This window comes from Caloenas nicobarica, chromosome Z (genome assembly GCF_036013445.1).
Source record: "Caloenas nicobarica isolate bCalNic1 chromosome Z, bCalNic1.hap1, whole genome shotgun sequence".
Lineage (NCBI taxonomy): Eukaryota > Metazoa > Chordata > Aves > Columbiformes > Columbidae > Caloenas > Caloenas nicobarica.
In genome coordinates, this window is record NC_088284.1 from 79146580 (window position 1) to 79165655 (window position 19076).

At 35.5% G+C, this 19076-nt stretch overlaps 1 protein-coding gene across 2 annotated transcripts in view; it reads right to left on the reverse strand.

The window, feature by feature from the left end:
* EDIL3 (EGF like repeats and discoidin domains 3) overlaps positions 1–19076 on the reverse strand; it is a 259148-nt gene that overhangs the window by 122704 nt on the left and 117368 nt on the right. For both annotated transcript variants that reach the window (XM_065656136.1, XM_065656135.1), the window contains one exon: positions 5646–5774. In XM_065656136.1, the coding sequence (XP_065512208.1) occupies positions 5646–5774 (129 nt within the window). The remainder of the gene's footprint in view (positions 1–5645; positions 5775–19076) is intronic.

The window sequence follows — 19076 nt, forward strand, 5'->3', positions numbered from 1 at the left end:
ACAAAGCCATGTAAGATCATTTACACATTGCTTTCAAAAAAGCCATCTAGTTATTAAACACCTACAAGGGAATCTTTGTAGGGTTTTTTTGTAAAGTGTTCACGCAGCATTTGCAAGACTCTGCTAGTTTTTTGTGTAATGTATTCAGGAATATAAATAGTTATTCTCATTCTGAGGAAATCTACTGAAAAGGCATATTATAATATTTACGTTATAAAAGAAGGAATGTGTGAAGTTGACATTACAATGGGATAACTATTATTGAATTTAAAGAAATAATTTTAAACTCAGTATTTATTCTACTTCAAATAGAATAACTTGTATGTGCAGATTATCTCCATTTGTTATCTTTTTAATGCAGAACATGAACAAATTTAATCTATTTGGCAATCAAACAGCAATTCATGTATTTTTGGAACATTAATTTCCACAGTAAAATAATACTAACCTTTAAGAAAGACAGTAATTAGGGGAAGAGAGATTAATCCTCCTACAAAATATGTTTATAATGGCTATTGGCAACCTAAGTGACTTTTAAACCATAGAAACACACATCTTCTTGAAAGTACTATTCATTGTATAGTTCAGTCAGTGTACTGGTCATAAGAAATCCTCCCTTCTGTTCAATATCCCCATAAAACCCAAAAGCAATCGGGAAGATCTAATTCCTCCCACTAGGATGTCTTATGGAAGAAATTTAGGCATCAAAGAAGGCAGCTTAATAAAAACCTCAGCTCAGCATCCAGTTCTGGTTAAAACAGGAAAACTTGAAACTTCCAACAAAATGCTGCTTAAAGAATATGTAAAGTACTGTGGGGATCTTCTACCAAACAAATGGCAGGAATTTGTCTTCAGTATAGGTCACTGTCACAGTAAAATACACCACAGAACAAAAAAGATTTTGAGAAGACTACTGAGAAACCATTTAAATGTCCTGGAAAAACTCTCATGTGAAACAGAAAAGGAAAAAATTTCAACTGTTTGCCTTGGAAAAATAAGAAGAAGCATAACAAATGTATGCAAAATATAAGTGGCATACAGGAGGTACTCAAAAGCTGCTTTTCTTCTAGCCTTATAATACACAAAGAAATATTTTAAGATGCTGAAAGATAGCAGGTTTGAAATTGAAAATGAAGTTTTTTCAACATACGGTATAATTAGACTATGAAACTCAATGCATCAGGAAATCGTTAAGGTCAGGAACTCAAGAAGAAAAAAAAAAAGCTATTGGAAGTGTGTTGAAAGAGAAGAATAAACAATGCTGTATAAGCAAATGCCAACAAGACTGAAACAAAATTGGAGGGGATATTATACTTCCTACCTGAGATTTTAAGCCAATCTCTGGCTATTACAGAATAAAACAAAATCTTCAAGTTATGCCCCCATCTTTTCATGATGAGGGTGTCTTGACCCTTTCTGAGAAGTACCCAGTGTTGGTCTGTCACCTGAGATTTAATGCTTTTTCTCTCTGGACTTCAGGTTGTCTTAGCTCAGTCACCTACTGCTTGAGCCAAGATATTTATTTGTCTCAGTTTCCTATTTTTTAAGCAGGCAATCTCTATCTGAAGATCACAGTAATTCATATTATCAATATATCTCAATTATATGTATCTTTTTTTTTTTTTTTTTTGTGGAAAAACTGTCCATTTCAGTCTTCTGGATATTTCCATGGATCTTGACTTGTTCTGCAAACTGTATTTCTAGGCTGTTTTAACAGGTAACAGAATAATCCCTCTATATGTAGATGAAGGCATTAGTTATCTGAACAGTGACTATTTGTCCATCATTTTCATTTGGCATATGAAGAGTGATAAATGAGGTTGATAACGGTGTAACAACAGATGCTTGTTCACAAATAGCAGTAGGTCTTTTTCAATTAAAGCCAGAAAGGTCTCAGAAGATTGACTTTCCTGAAATCCATGGTTAAAGAAGTGTTAATTATAATGCAGCCAATGATTACATGCTTCTTTCTGGTGAATGGCTAGGACATGTACTTACATGGCTTTCAGTCAAAGTGATCTTGAAGGAAAAAAATGATTTTCTGCTCTTAAGAATGAGCATCACCACCACAGAGTACACCTTAATCTTCCTGAGCATTAATTGTATGCTATTTTCAGAAATTAAAGTGCTCTAAGTTAGTCTCTGGAAGAGCTGCTTACTCAGTGTAGTAAGACTGTAGGGAGACTCGCCTCAAGATAGCTTTTGCAAACAACTCCTCTCTCCTTGTCACTAGATACTATCTATAGCACATTTGAGAGCCAGATCACCACACATTAATAGCATGACAAATTGCAACCTGGACAGGGTTTGGGAAGAATCTTCATACCAAGTAGATGAGTAAATTCCTCTTAAATAACAGAGGGATATCTAAAGAACATTTTGTTCTTGGGTATCACCACAAAAAGCTGCCCAGGTTTGCGACTGAGGTAGACTTTCCCATCCAAACATTGGTTAGTTTATGAGCCTTGAAATGGGAAACTTTGTTTCCTTTTTTGCCACTGAGGAATTGGAACCTCTTCAGACAACCACTGCCAACTAATATCAGTTTTGCAATAAATCTAGAATATAAAATCAGTGAAATTGCTAATGATGTTTTTTTATAAACACATATGAATTATTTACATGGGTAAAAGGTCAAAGAATCTCAGAAATATTGACAGGATGTTTGTTGATGCAAAATGACAAAATACCAGCTTTGGAATCTATCTTGACTGCAAAATCAATCATCTAGCTTGATTTATTTAGAGACAGAATATTAGACATGAAAAAAAAAAAAAAACAAGACCAAAAAACCCCCCCACAATCTTGTAGAAGAGAAATATAATGTAATTTTTTGAAATCTTAGCAGTTTAGATGAAGATACGTGTCTTGCAATGAGGTCATTTTAATTTACCTTTTTATGATGGAACTACTATGATAGACTTCTTACTTGATTTACAGCAAGTTCAGAATTGAATTGCTAAACTTTATGAAGCAGAGGAATTTGTATTAAAGGAACTTTATGAATTGAGCTAAAGGGATATCATATAAAAGAGTTATATTAAGTCCACCACTGGAAGTCCCATACTTCTTCCTGATTGCAGAAATCTCATCTGCTGTTTCTCATAGCTGACATCTCTAGAGACCCTCTGAACAGCTATATATTATATATGATTTATTATCACATCTTAAATCAGATTATCTGAAAAGGCCTGAATTTTATTCTCCCCAAAAGAGTAACTGTTCACATAAACTTGTTTTATCTCAGATCACTTTAGATGCCTTCTTGAGTTCTAGTCTCCCCACAGTCAATCTGAATCACCCATGTGAGAGCTCTACTTTATTCTGAAATTTGTATAAACACACTTTGCTGATTATCAGGATCATTAGCTAACTGTTACATACCTGAATGTTTTTAAAAGGACACTGGGGGCCCAGGAAACAACTATGTTGAATCACTCCATAATGCACTACAGTATGTTTTTTTCATGTGTTAGGTAAAAAGACGTGTTACTTTCCAGACAGTGCACGTTCAGCATGCGTCTTGCTTGATAAAAAATTGTGGTGTTATTCACTTTGTTGTGTTCTTAACAGAGCTCACCTCTTTGACATGTAATGGAAGGAGAAGCGTTGTGTGTCATATGTTGACTGCATGATTTGTCTCACGATGGAGTGTGCCCGAGAAGATTAGACCACATGTTTTCACGTCAGCTCCTCCATAGGATTGGACATCAATGGCCTACAGAAGTGGTCTATCTGTACCCTCATGTACAACAGCCATGAGGATGAAGGTACAGCTTCTTATCTTTCCACTATTTAATGACTTTTGCTTCACTTATGAGGTGGCAGACTCATGTAAAATGCATTCAATTGGAAGGAACAGGATTGGGAACCACAAGGTACCACAGCCACAGTTTAGCCCAGGTACAATTTTTAAGCTGATATAACTTTTGAGGTACAGGTAGACATAATCTTGTCTGCTCTCCTGGTCTTCAGACTCTTGAACTCCTGGCTATATGGTTTAAAGTCTGGCAATTACTATCCTTTGCCATCATGGTTACATGATGAACTCAGTCTCCCATCTTGACTGAGTACTCTCATGATATGATGATTAAAACAAAATAAAGTCAGTAGGACTGTTGCTGACAGTCAGCTCCAATAGATGGTCATTCCAAGAATCAGGGCTAGATGGAACAGATCCCAAGGGAGTGGATAATATCCAACATTTCCATGCTCCCAGTGGAAGGGTTAGACACATAATTTAACTAGATTAAATTAGTGGGACTGCATATTTTACCTTAATAATTAACTGAGAGTGTGGCAAAACTTAATGAAATTAAATATCTATATTCAGGTCTTTGAAGACACTTTCCACTGAGCATATAAGGGACATAATGAACATAAGTAGTTATTTGAGCTGCACTGTATTGGTTCCTGACACTTCAAATTATATACAAATATCTAAATGGAGCACTTAATTAAGGTAGACTGGATTCAGTGCTTATTCACTCTGATTTGAATGAGTGGATTTATATTTTATGTGCAAATGGAACTGGATTCTTGATGGTTTGTTTGAGTTTTTAACCTCCTAACTGGGTAATGGTTGGCTTCCAAATGCATGAATAACATGAGATTTTAAGAACCATACTGTGCTTTATTGCACAAAATAAAATGAATTTGGCACATGATTTTCTCCTTAGGCAAGCACTCGCTCTAAATGCATTTTCCATATGAATAAAAAAAGCAAAAACCAAAAAACCCAAACAAAACAAGATAATGCAGATTATGTTTATAGGTGAGAACATGATCTGATCAGTCACTTGTAGAAGAACATGCATAGCTCTTACTAATTGGTTTTTATCATGCAGAAATTCTGATAATATTAATTGGAGAAAAACAGACCTGTGATTTTCAGTATGAGTACAAAAAATATAACATCTATCTACTTCTTAAAAATTTTCATTGGTGAAGTGTAGATCTTACTATATAATCCCTGCATGAGATATTATTGAAATCTCAAGATTCTTTTTTCCATGTGACTACTTGTCAGTTCAGTAACTAAACACTCTTAAGACTACTATACCGACCTGCTGTTCCAATCTGACCTGAAACCTGGAAAACCTCTTCAAAAAAATGATAATGTTTAGAAAGAGGTCCAGATACTGTATTTTAAACAGGATTAAATGTATATCTGATTTTAATCTGGAACTTCTAATCTTGAATTTAAGTATCGTGATTCAATACGTATCTTCATAATTTATAAATGCATATGTAAAGAAACATCTAGAATATTTATTCACAAATTTCTTTTCAGTTATTCTTTCCACTTTTGCTTAGCATTAACCAAAACAAACTCACAAACAATTCCAAGATTCCCCACTATTTCAAATATGCTTTTCCATTAAATCCATGCTAAATGTGGTTACCTTTCCTTACCATGCTCTAGAATGTGAGTAGCAAATGATGCACTCTTTTGTCCAGCAAGTTGGAAGTAAGGTCATTTTCTGAAGGTAGTAGTAGTATGCAGTGGTATTAACTTGCTCATAATATAAACGCCACAGACTGACATAATTCAGAAAACCAGATCCAATATTAATACTCAACACTGTAAGCAATAAAAAAGCTCCTATCTATAAATACAATAAAAGTTACCATGTGGAACTTACTGTGCTGGCAGTGAATCCCATTAAAACCCTCTGGACATTTACAAACATATCCTATGAATGTGTCACCTCGGTACGCTTCACTAATTGCACATATCCCACCATTATGACATGGATTAGGAAGGCAGGGTCCTGAGAGAGGGGAAAAAAAAAAAAAAAGAAGTATATATAGATACATATTAACAACCATAATAATTTCAGTCATTTATATGCATTCATTAAAGAAACAAAATCCCTTATGTAGACCTTCTTATTCCACAAACCCACTAAAATATACTCTTCACTTAGTTCAGATAACTTGCCAGCACGGATTTTTATGAATAAGAAAAAATATGAAGCATGTCACTAATCATTAATCACAACATTATTTTTTAATGTAGGAGAAGACAGGAGACAGAGAAGCTAAATCTTGCCCTCCTATTAAAGATAACAGGCATTCTAACTTTTATACCACTGAGGAAATATGTATTAATCAAATGTGCTTATCATGCACAGAGTGACATGTACAATATCCCTGAATAATCACTATATGTCATGTTAGTAGTTTGAGGAGATATCTGCTATGTCTTTGGGTGACCTTCTGAATATGTGACTACCTTGGCCAGCAGCTAGCAGCTACTAAACAAACTAATTTTTTTTTTTTTCCTTCAAGTGCCTTTTTAGCACATCCTCTTCAAGTTGATTTCACAAAGGTCTTCTGGCTAATTTTTTTTTTCCCAACTAACCACATGCTAGGATAACTAAAATTTCAGCAGTGAGGTCTAATTTGTCTGGTTTGGAATGACTATATATAGCTTTAAATAACAGCGTGTTTTGAACTGAAGTCTAAAGTTTGTTCATTTAATGGCATGTGTTAAAAGTCTTTTACATTTTATTACATTAATAATACTACCTGTAATATACCTTCTACCAGAAGAAAATACTTCAGCATTTTGATGATTTTTTTTTTTTCCAATCTCACTTTAAAGAACTGGTAATCACCGTTTGAAAGGCCTCACATGCAAGTTTGTGTGTGAAAAGATTCATGAATTCAATATAAAGTATGTTATTTTCAACCTTTTCCATGTACACAGAAATAAATTAATCTTTGCTTATTGAAATGCAATGTCATAATTATTCACCCAATTAAAATTGCATAAAAACAGACAAAACAGAAAACAAAAGAGAAAAGAACTTCTTTCTACAGCATAATTTACTGACAATCAGCACTGGGAATTCAATGATTTAGACTTAGAAGAGCTCTAAGTTTAAGGTTTTTGAGGGTCTGTCTGTTAGTTTATGTTTTGAATTACAAACCCAACATCTGACAGGCGTTCAAAGCAACAGCATTCATTCAGAACATCACACTAGTAAAAACTGCTCTCTCAAAGAAAATATGAATTTGCAAAAGATAAAAATTAACAGAATGACAGTGATGTCAGAACACATTCCCCAGTTATAATTGCCCGGGTGGTCATATAATAGCAATTTGAGAAAATATCCATGTACACATTCCTATTACAACTTATTTCATCAACCTATTCTAGGACAAAATCCTCCAGAAGTTATGCTTGTGTGCATCATTAAACATGGTATATGTCTCACTGAACCCAATAAATAGATTACATGAATATACAGCAGCTTATTCTAAATGCAATTAGTAGTAAAAGAAAAGGCAAAAATCATTAAGATGAAAAGGAGGAGACTGGCTGTTGCCTTTTTTGCCTTTCCTCATCCACTCTGTACATTAGATGTAACGATACACTACATTCTTAATTCCAAACAACATATATCATTCCTTTAACTGTTCTAGGAAGACTCATGGCTTTCAACTATCACAGACTGTGTTCATGTTACTTCTCCTCTTTAATATTTTGGGAATATGTTCAATAATTTGCACTTTTGGTCTCCCAATGAATATGAGCTGTGTATCTTTTTTTCAAATCTCTATCACAGTGCTGCAGTTTGAGGAGTACCTGCAGGTAGCCTGATATGTTAATTATTTCTATGCAAGAGGATCTCTAATCTTCCAAGAACAATAAATCTTTTAATAATTACTTTCTCATTTTGCTTGCTGCTTTCTCCATATGGCTTGTTAAGCACATGTTCAGCATACTTCCATTGATTTTCTTTAGATTTTGCATTTTCTCAGATCAGTCCAGAGTACAAAGTCTTAAAAGGTCGCTTGAGGTGCACAGTAATAAATGTAGTGGTTCAAGCCAGCATTTCTAACTAACGTCAGTCTTCTACGATGTCCTCCTACTGAAAACAACCAACTAACCAACCAAACAACCGATACCAACAGTATGAACACTTTTTTTTCTTTTTGCCTGATAACGGTTGTTGTTTGGTCACAGACATACAACAGCAGTATTTGCAATCTGAATGTTGTGTACTTTTGTTTTAGTTTTGTGTTTGTTCATGTTTTTGTTTGGTTTTGTTGTTGTTAATAGAAACTGGTAGTTCGAAAATTATTTTGAGAGCAATGAAACATCCTAATTAAATGCACTGAAACTAGTAAACAACAATCATCTAATTTTCACTAGTTAACAATAAGTTTCTAAAAAGGACATGGGTTAGACTCATCTGCATTCTAAAATAATGGATGATTGAAACTTTAAAAAGCCTATATCAACCTACCTTGTTTCTCCTAATTCTCCAGAGGACCATACTCCAGTTTACACACCTCCAGGATATTTAAAGTGCATGAATCTTCAAGTATATGATCCTCTTTTTTTTTTTTCCCCCTCCCTCAGTCTACAGGATGCCTGAGGTATGTTATGTAAGTTTGAGTGTCTTGAAGGTTCTGAGCCCTAATTCTGCCATCATTCCATTTAAGTATCAAAAATGGTATGTATGATTTAAGCACTGCTGTCAGATGATGAGGGGTCCCAGCTAACTTCCATAGGGCTCTATAGACTTTCAAATAGCACTATATTGAATGGTGGATAATTAATTCCCTGACAATCTCATTAATATTGTTGGTTAATCAGATCTATAACAGCAAATTAAAAAATATTGCTCTTTACCAAAAAAAAAACAAACCACCAACAACCAAACTTGTCAACTGATTTTCAAAAAAAAGTGGACTTCAGAGGTCGTTTTGATGGTGGGTTTATTGTTTGTTTGGTTGGTTTTGTTTTTTAATCAATAGCACTATAATACTTTTGTGGGTAATCTTTAAGTGGTTTCTAACACAAAGAGAACAACAACATTTCATCAATATTAATGAGCAATGGAATACAATGGTATGCTTTCCAGGCATTTTTATCCATATTCATATAAAATAATGTCAACAAGATTAATTGTGCACTCAAAGTAATAGATCTATTCACTTTGCGGCTCTTTTGAGTTCTACTTTGTGCAGTTTCAGTCATATTAGCCAACATAGTAAGTATAGTCCAAAACATATTATTCTGTTATTCAATTGAAATCCCACACTACTTTTGAAAAAAAAAATGAAAGTTAAAGCATAGTAGGTGTGAAATATTTAGATGCTTTTACTAAAATCTGAGATTTTTATAGATGGACAAATCAAACAAATGCATCCTCAGTAGGGTTGCAAAGGGGCTCAAGGCAGAACCTTGTTATGGTTTCTTCTTTGACAAGTACAGTCAACTAAAACTTCATAAAAATAAAATCTTGCATAATGTAGTACTGAAGTGGTAATTACATAAGGAAAACTTAGTTTGTCTACAGCAAGAAAAGCCTGGAAAGCATCATTTCACCAATAAGAATGCAATTATTGAGAATGATAATGTACAAAGAGTGAGTTAGCCTATTTAGGAAAACTCTTCATTTTGTCTTGTATGATATTCAAATTCTTTTGAAGTAACAGAAAGAAGTGTTCAAATACCTTTCTACATCTTTACCCTGAGACTCTGGAGGAAATGTATTTCTTAAAATACCTGGTCTTATTTTGAGCTACTTCTTTTTGCATGGTCTTCCATTTTTGAGAAAAAAAGCAAACAAATAAACAAGCAAAAAAGCATAGAAACTTTGAGAGTTGTAAAGCACATTTAAACATGTGTATGTGAATGTCATTACCTAAAATTGTGATTGTTCTCAAACCAATTCTTTAGTTTTACTACAGACTGTATCTACATGAGCAAGGTACATGGTACAATGGGAATGGATTGAAGAGCAAGAGGGCTGGTGCTGAGGACCTGATGCCCACAAAGTGTCCCTTCTGAGAAGGGGGTAGTAGAGTCACTCTGGTGGTAGACTAACTCTATCTTCTGTCAATGCTTTTCATCTGCTCAGGTTTGCATCTGAACCTGTGAGGTATGACACTAACTACTGTCCCTTCTAAGTGTCCAGGATGCATTAGAATTTAGGGAAAACAAAAATGTTTCCAGTGCATTGCTGATGAAGTACGGCAGCCCTCCCAGTCCTCACCCAAGCGAGGACAGCAAGAGCCATGCATGAGCTCATTTGCAGTGATTGGCAGTGCCAGTGCAAACTTCATCAGGGACAGCCTGTCTGAAAGGGCAGCCGTGCAGATGTCCAGTGACACAATGGACACATTTTGTATGATGCATTGATGTTGCACTGTCAAGAAGCCTCCAGATGCTTTGCCAGATATTTTTCTGATAAATCTTGACCTTGGACTTAAAATATGACACAGGCAAACTTGGAAGTACAGTGGCTAACGGTGTAGACATTAGCTTAGTAAAACCTAATAAATCAGAAAGAAGTTAAATAGCAGCCATAACAAGAAGAAAAAACAATCAACCCCCATTCTATGACTCCCATACCACTCCCTGAATCAGTGACAGTCATCTGTAAAACAAGCTTTTTCTCATGCTTCCACCAAACAGTGTATTTTTTTTTTGGCCAAATATAAAATCTGCTACTGCTTTGGTGGGAAAGACATTAAAAAATACCACGCAGTTACAGGTGAGGTAGTTAAGCAAGAACTGTACGTTAGTCACATCTTCCTCAATGTCTGATTCCCCACACTCAAAAGTGTGCTTGCTGCTGTGCTAAAACAAGAAAATCAAAAATCATAAACCATCATTTCTTACTAAGACAGGATTAAATGAGGAATATGAAAAATGTAAAGAGAAAAACTAAAAAGAAAAATATACTCTAATGGAGTGACACAAGCCAAATAATCAGATTTTTAAAAAGTAAAATTAAAGGCAGTGCAATATAAATATTAACACTTTTGATGGTATCTATCCATCTTTTCTTCACATAGAAATAATGCAACTTTAATGAAAAATACTAAATTAGATATTGACCTTGATATACATCAAGATGAAGATACTGTTAGCTACAAAGCTAATTGCTTCATTTATTTTGTGGAATATTACTGAAGTAGGATTAATAGATAATGTTACTCTGATAATATAGGAAGCTCCGAATCCCATCAAAAAAAATATTGGAGTTATCATCAAACTAATAAAAAGTATCAAATGATTTTACAGTTCATTGTAAAAGAAGAATACTGTCTAGTTCATTGCCTTCATACCACTAGCCTTTCTTAACTTCCTCTTGGTTCTACATATATGCCAAATAGTTTCGTTTTGTTTTGTTTTTTTCTCCCCTCTGGTAAGTCAAAATGTTCATCAGAGATTTCTTGCAAAGTTTTAACATCCGTTGTTTGAAGTCTTCCCTTTGCCTATGTTTTGATGATATATAACACTTTAGATGATGCTTCTGCCAAAGCAAAGTCCTCAAAATAAGCTGTGACAGAGCTTACTTAGAAAGAGCTCTTATAGTTTCAAATGAACATGTGTAAAAGAAAACAGTGGTACGTATGACTTCTCTCATATTTTGGGGAAGAAAAGAATTAATCTCCTTGCTGCTGGAGCTAGCAGAATAGCACAGGCTTCCCATGGTGAGGAAGTTAAGGATTATCACACTGAATTAGGCTCAGTGTCCACGTAATTCAACCCCATCCCTACTTCTCATCAGTTCCTGCAACCTGAGAAGAAAGCTGAAGAATCCAGCAGTGAGACTAATTAAAAATCTGCATTAGATATCTTACAAAGATTTGAGATGAGCTTAATCTCTGAATTTTTAGATTTCACATCCTTCTTTTTATAACTAATATGTATGTTTTCTCCTTACAGTTAGAAATTATGTTTATACGACCTATAAATGCACAAATGAGAGACGTCCTCTTTTTCAGAAGTATATTGACCTTTTTCTTTCCTCATCATCCTTTTAAAAACTTTTTTGGAAGGTGTGACCCTTCAAATGTGAGTTATAGATTTCAAAGTTCAGCAGACACAGGTCCAAAATATAACATAATCCTATTCAAAAGAGACCATCATCCACAGAAATACATAAATGAGCATTCAAATCCAGCAGGAATGTCTCAACAGGTTATGACAGAAAACTGCTTTGTTGCATAAAAAAGGCAGGAAATAACAAAAGCTTCTGAGGGTCTCTTGATCTTCCTCACATTTACCATTTTGCCTGTTAATTTAATATGATTGTGCAAGGCTTACCTGACACAGAGGCTGGTTTTGAATGCCCCCAGCTGTGTGTCTGTGTGGGAGTCATGATACTTCATAGACCATTTTAACAACTCGACAGAAATTATCCTGCATTTGCTGAGTTCTGAGGATCATTAATCATATCAAAATACATACTTATCTATCAGCCTATCTATAGGGTCAAGCACACAAGCATGACATAACCATTCCGGCAAGGCAGGACAAGGAATTATGTCTCATACCCGTGCTTTGAGCCTCTGCAACATCTTTGTGGTTAAGGCTAAGCTTCTGCTCAAGTATTTTGTAGATTTCACCTGTATTTAGAGGAAAATTTGATTTTCCCAAGAACATTCTGGATGCAGCTGGGTCCAAAGAACAGCATGTTTGATCACTACTTAAAACTACAGCTACATCTCAGCTGCCTGCTCAGCAGTGCACAGTTTTGAGGACATTTGAAGAGCGTTCTCAGCAGATGTGCTATTGACCTGCTGCCAGAAGGGGCTGTAATCATGAAAATGAGTTCTTCTAGTCAACATGCTCATTCTGCCAATTAAGTATGAAGCATCTTCAGTAACAAATGAATATGTCGTAGTCCAGTATTTGCTCTTTCTTACAGATTTTTTTTTTGCCCTTAAAAGTCATTATGGGTTCAAAATTTACATAAACATCTAAAAATTTTAGGGCCCAGCTCCCACTATATTGGTGCATCATGACACAACTCAAAGAAAATAGTGTCTCAGTTCAACTAAAACCCAAGGAAGTTGAACTTTATGTATTTTGAACTACCTCATCCTTCAAGACTTCTGAAGTGTAATGAATTCTTGCTTGCCCAGCATACTTTAATATTTGTAAAACAAAGAGAAAACAAAAATAAAACCAGAAAAAACACAATAGGTCCTATAGATCAATACATTTCATTTGATTTCCTTTTGGAATTTGGCACTGTTAATTCTATTTTGCTTTAGGTTATGAATGAATTTTGTAGCAACAACTATTTATTATACCTACAGCTTGTTATTTGTCTGGTTATTTTAACCTGAAAAGAATGGGCTTTGCAGAACACCATTCACAGTTTATGCGGAATACTGATAATATTAATTGACTATTATATGTTATTCCAGTTAACGCATGAAAGTGGTAAAAATAATTAGCAGTTACACATGCTTTCATCTCATGAACATTTTCAAAATATCAGCTTTAAAAAAAGAAAAAAAATCTGTTCAGCCTGGCTCATGAGTGACTTAGTACTGTATTAGATTCTATCTAACTATACATTCATTATAAACCAATGGCACTGATCCAGACTTAATTGCACTGTGATTAAATATTTATCTTGTTTTTAACGCAGCAAATGGAGCGTGCTGATTATAATGATCAAGGTGTCTCCATCTGGATGCAGCAAAAGCTAAGGTTCACTCCTCCAGTGCAAAATGCTTTAGGTCATTTCTGCACATTTCCCTCTAGTCCTGTTCTGTGGATTTTTATTATGGAGAATAAATTTAAACTGATTGTCCAGCCATCTTCCAATCTTTTTTTAACTGAGTAACCAGAATATTTTCTGATAAAATGATATTTAAACTTGATGGCTATACAGTGCTTTTCATTAATAAATAGTCTTAAGCTTCTCACCTAACCCTTCCATTGAATGAGAACGACAGATTATACCCAAATTTGAGATGTGGTCATCAGAATAGGCAATACAGTGATGCTACACAGGCTGAGACCTGAAAATGCTCCAAAAGCTGGAGAATGCGTTCAGTGCTTTATAAGACATTTTCCGCAACTTCTTTCTCATTATTGCTGCTCATATGCCTCAGCTTCAAAGCTAGAGAACTTTCTTTCCCATTTCCAGTGCTGTTTTTCAGTTCCTTATACCCTTCATCAGCTACATTCGTGTTTCTATATAAAGCCCACAGTGTTCTTCCCCCACCAGTCATCTCATAAAACTACTGCAGCAAGTTAATGCAAGACTTTTGCTGCATCACTTCAAGACCTTTCACAGGAGGATTTTATCTTCCCAAAGAATACATGCTTTGTTTACAGAAAATCCAGGTTCAAGGCCTCTTCCTTCTCTTCCTCTAACTTCACACTCAGGAAGCAGCAGCATTATTTTTGCCTGGATTATACTGTTTCGGTCACTGACTTCTCACACTCCGGCTGGCCCAAGTGTAGGGCCTTGGTTGCTACACTCTATTTTTTTGTGGTTTACTTTTCTCACTATTAAATCCAGATTAATTTTCCATTTTATGTTAGAAATATTCTCCATTGATGTTGGTTTACATCAAACAGAAAAACCTCTGCAACGACAGAAAATCTTCTATGTTGTAAAAATTTTGCTGAGGGACTGCAAATAATTTTGTATGTTATAATAATCAGAGACTTGGAGGCTTATCATGTTCTGACAACACTGATGTCTACAGGTTCTACATTAAAATAAACTCTCAAAATCCATTCTTTACATAGTTGAAACAAATCCATCTCTGTATTTACTGCATTGGTCTGTTGCTTGAGTAAAATATACCCAGTAACAAGGAAACTATGCATAATTACCTAACACAGAACCTCACAGTCAATTGGCATTTCTGTGCATCAGTGCTATTTTTATATTGTTATTCTTGTCATCATATATGAAGATGTCAGTTTTCACTGTTTCACCGCACTTTAAACTGTCAGTGATTGTAACTTTATCCTTTTTCACTATGTTCCGCTAATAATGGGAAAATGGAAAAAAAAAGCCAAAACCAACAAACTGGAAATATTATTTGGACCCTAATTATAACAGCAAATAGATTAAAATCCAGTTAGTCCTCCTGCTGAGCATTCCAGTGGGAACTAAAAAATGCAACAGTCTAAACTTATGCTATTCATATTTGTATGAGTCAAGTCTCATTACTAGTGTTGCATTAATGACACAGAAAGAGCAGAAGAGAATCTCACAGGGTGGTTATCCTTAGGACATGAAATATTATTAAAAAGTGATGAAAGAGAATTACTAAATGTAAAATATATATAGTCCAAAAAGGCATAAAATTGTCCACAGCAGAAACCAAGGGAAATAAACAAGACTTGCACTCCAGTCAGCTATTTCCCTTAGGATGTAGGACAGAGGAAATATGTCCTTTCCACTTTACATTTTTTTTTCAGCTGTCATCAAACACTTCTGATTTCATGTACACTACCCTAACCTTTTGAATTCCAGATCCTGTCACTGTTCTCCAACTCTTACTCCCTCCTTAGCAAGATCATCATTCTCTTTTCTCCTCAGACACCATTCGTGCTTCGTATTGATCTCTTTCCAACTCAGAAACCCACACACTGCGTAACCATCTCAACTTAAAACCACAAATCATATTTGCAGTTATAGAATCATACAATAGTTTGGAATCATACAATAGGTTGGAAGGGACCTTCAAAGCTCCCCCAGTGCCACCCCCGCCATGAGCAGGGACATCCTCACCCAGCTCAGGTTGCTCAGAGCCCCGTCCAGCCTGGCCTGGGATGTCTCCAAGGATGGGGCATCCACTGCCTCTGTGGGCAACGTGGGCCAGTGTTTTACTATCCTCAGCGTAAAAAAAATTCTCTCTCTTGTATATCCCTTCAGTTTTTAAGACACACAGTAAAATCACTGGATGTCCGCTTCTTTTGCAGCAACTACATGCACAACACAAATACAAATTAATTGCTCTTGATTACTGTGATTCACATGCAGTTAGTTGTACATAGATGAAAACACTGACCTATTTTTGCAGGCAATAGTAGTAATTCCTGCAAAGCGATACTGGAGATTAGTTTTTCTTCTGATAAACAATGCTTTAACTCAAAATTCTATTTTGTGTTATTACACACAATGCAAGTGTCGTTGTTCAAGTACAGTTCTCTGCACAGGTAAATTTTGCCTTCAGCAGAGCCTTGTGCAAGGGCTGGAGCATAATCTGCAGCACTCCCAAGGCCACAAACATATTCTTTTAGGGAATGTCACGGCAGACTTCCTCTGGAGCCACACACACTTTTCTGATGTCCATTGTTAGCTGTGGCATGGGTATCTTGTCAGACACATCCAACTTTCCTCCGGTTTGCAAGATCTGCAGATCTGTGCACAGGCATCATGACGGCCATATTCATGAGTGATTTCAAATGATGAGGGCACGAACTAGACATAATTAACTTCCCCTCACCTCAGGATAGACAACCTGAGTGCATGTTAATAGTCTCTTTCCAATCTAGTCTAATCGTTAGCTGGATATGGTTCCTGAAAGGGAGTTCATAATGTTATTCATCTGTCGATGGAATGGAGTCAGGCACAGAGAAGTTCATCTGGCTCAAAAATGTGGATGCTGGATTTAGGCTCCAAATGACAAGAAAAAGACCAGCAGGTTATGAAACAAACCCACAACTTTACTAATATAATGTGCCCTTTCATCAAGGATATCCCTAGCTACATGACTTAAGCAATCTGCATGAAAGTATTTATTTGGAATTTCTTAAGAGGTTGCAACACATTGCCTGTGGTCTGCTATGAAACTTTTAGATAGAAACAAAACTTCATGACAAATACATTACATTATATCTTCTGTCCCTGCCCCTGTTCACAGGAGGCTAAAGCAGAACACTGACCTGACAGGATCATTGACTTGTATTTTGTTTCAAAAAATGTCCAGCATTATTGTTTTGCAAAGAAAATTGTTAGAATGGTTTCTCATCTAGGAGACTGTATTAAGAAAAAGAAAACTGAGAAATTCACAGTTGATGTGGAAAGATTAAGAGTCAGATATTGAAATATTGTCACCCATTCTATTAGCGTATGTTAATCAGTACATAGTGTTGTGCAGTCTTAACAGGACAAAACACTGTAGAAAACTTGAAACTAATGAATTTCATTAATAGCTGCAACAAAGACTTGCAATAATGTTGTAGAATGTTAATTCATGCTTTCAAGTAAATGTTAAAGTATAGTACTGCAGGCAAATTGAATATATGAATCTATATCCAGAAATTTTTGTTCTTGGACTATGGCTTCTTCATTTTAGCTAGCCTTTTCAATAAAACTTTATGAATTGTAAGTCTTTTCTCAGTTTATTTGACACAGTTCAAATAACTTCTAAAGTTTATAATGGTATAACTCGTTTTAACATTTTTTAGTAACAGACAAATAGGCATTCATGGGAGCATGTTACATTTTCAGCCTTGTTATTTTTTCAGAACAGCTGTCATACAGCCACAACTCTCATTGCAGCTAGTGGAAGTTGTGTCTTGAACAAGTAATGAATACATACTTTTGGACTGGACTGTGAACGCTTCCATACTTTTACTTATCTCCAGTCATACTGATAATTTTCATCTGGCAGTTTATTACTTTACAGTACTTTGGGTCTTATGTAAATATCTTTGCCACAATTTTGAAGTCAGATAGTAATTACTCACAAGGAGTACTACTGAAGTCAACAGTTTTATCTAAGTGGAAAAAAATTTAAAAAAAAAAATAGTTGTTTCCAAAATAATTTTTTGAAACACCACAGTTGTATAGATAAGATTACACGATACAGCAGAAGATAGCTGAATATTACATGTCATTCTTTCTTTAAGCCTAATAATGGACATTCATGCTCTGAGGTAAAATACCGTTTATATAAAAGACTTGAAAAGGGAAAAAGTGATAGGCATTTTAGTTGCAGCAGTAAAGGTTTAAGAAGGAAATACAATAAAAAATAATTTATTCAGTTTCTAAGACAAAAGAGAAAACGGAGTCTTGGCTCTGGCAAATGGTCATTAGCATATGGAAAGTCAATCTGTCAGAGCAACAATGAGAATCAGTAGGTATGAAAGAAGTGGCAGATACTCGTTACTGCAAGAAATGGTCTAAAAAGTTGCTGCATGTATGCAGAAATACTTACATCTCTGTCTGAGTGAACTTGGTTAAGCCTTTGCTTGACATTTTTATGCTCATAAATCAAATTATGTTCTCTTTAAGAAAAGAACATCCAGATTTCACTTGTAATGTTCCTTCAAATATACATTTTGAAGGGGCCTGCTTTGTCTTGGTCAGTGTTAATGGCAGACAACCTGCAACTGTTTATTAAAATATAAATGCCAAATCTTCCTTCAACATTATTTTCCCCGTTCAAGATAAGATCTTCTTAACCCCTCAGTGACACAGCTACTCAGAGAGTCCAGTTAGCTGACCCCTTACTGAAGCCAGAGTCAAGGCAGTTTGGGATAGCTGGGCTTTTTTTGCTTGGTAGGGGTTTTGTGAGGATTGGTAATAGGCAGAAGAACAGTTAACAGTGCAATTGTCATGGTTTAACCAGAGCTAGTAATACAACCATGATAGCTGTCTGCTCACCCCGCCTCTCCACTCCCCAAATAGGGCAGAAAATCAAAAGGGAAGGCAGAAACTTAGATTGAGATAAACACAGTTTAATAAAATAACAAAATACTAATACACTACTAATAAATATATATATATATAAAGGAAATAGAACATAAAATAAAAGATACTAAATGCAATTCCTCACTAACTCCCTCCATACCAAGCAGTCAGTCCCAGAAAGCAGCACCTGGTCCCGAACAGCCAATTCCTGAGAGAGAAAAAAAGGAAGAAAGGCAGAAAGGCCAAGAGGCCTCTGCAAAAAGGCAAAAGGCCAAACTAAACATCCCAAACAGAACTCCCCTGGCTCTGACAAAAAGACCAAAGAAGGTGAAGAAGTGAGAGAGAAACCAGAAGATCCCAACTCTCCTTAAATAATAAGCATGACGCTAATGGTATGCAATACTCTTACTGATCAGTCTGGATGTCAGTCAAGCTCTGCCCCATCCATGCCTCCCTTCCTCGATGCCTCACACCTGTGGGAAGAACTCAGAAGGTCCTTGGCTCTCAGACTAGAGCAATTAAAAACATCAACTCTGTCCTGGGGTGCTATTTCTTGTTCTCAAACTAAGTCCAAATAATGAGCATGGTAACTATGAAAAAGAAAGGTTTCTAACTGCATGAAGAAAATTAACTCATTTT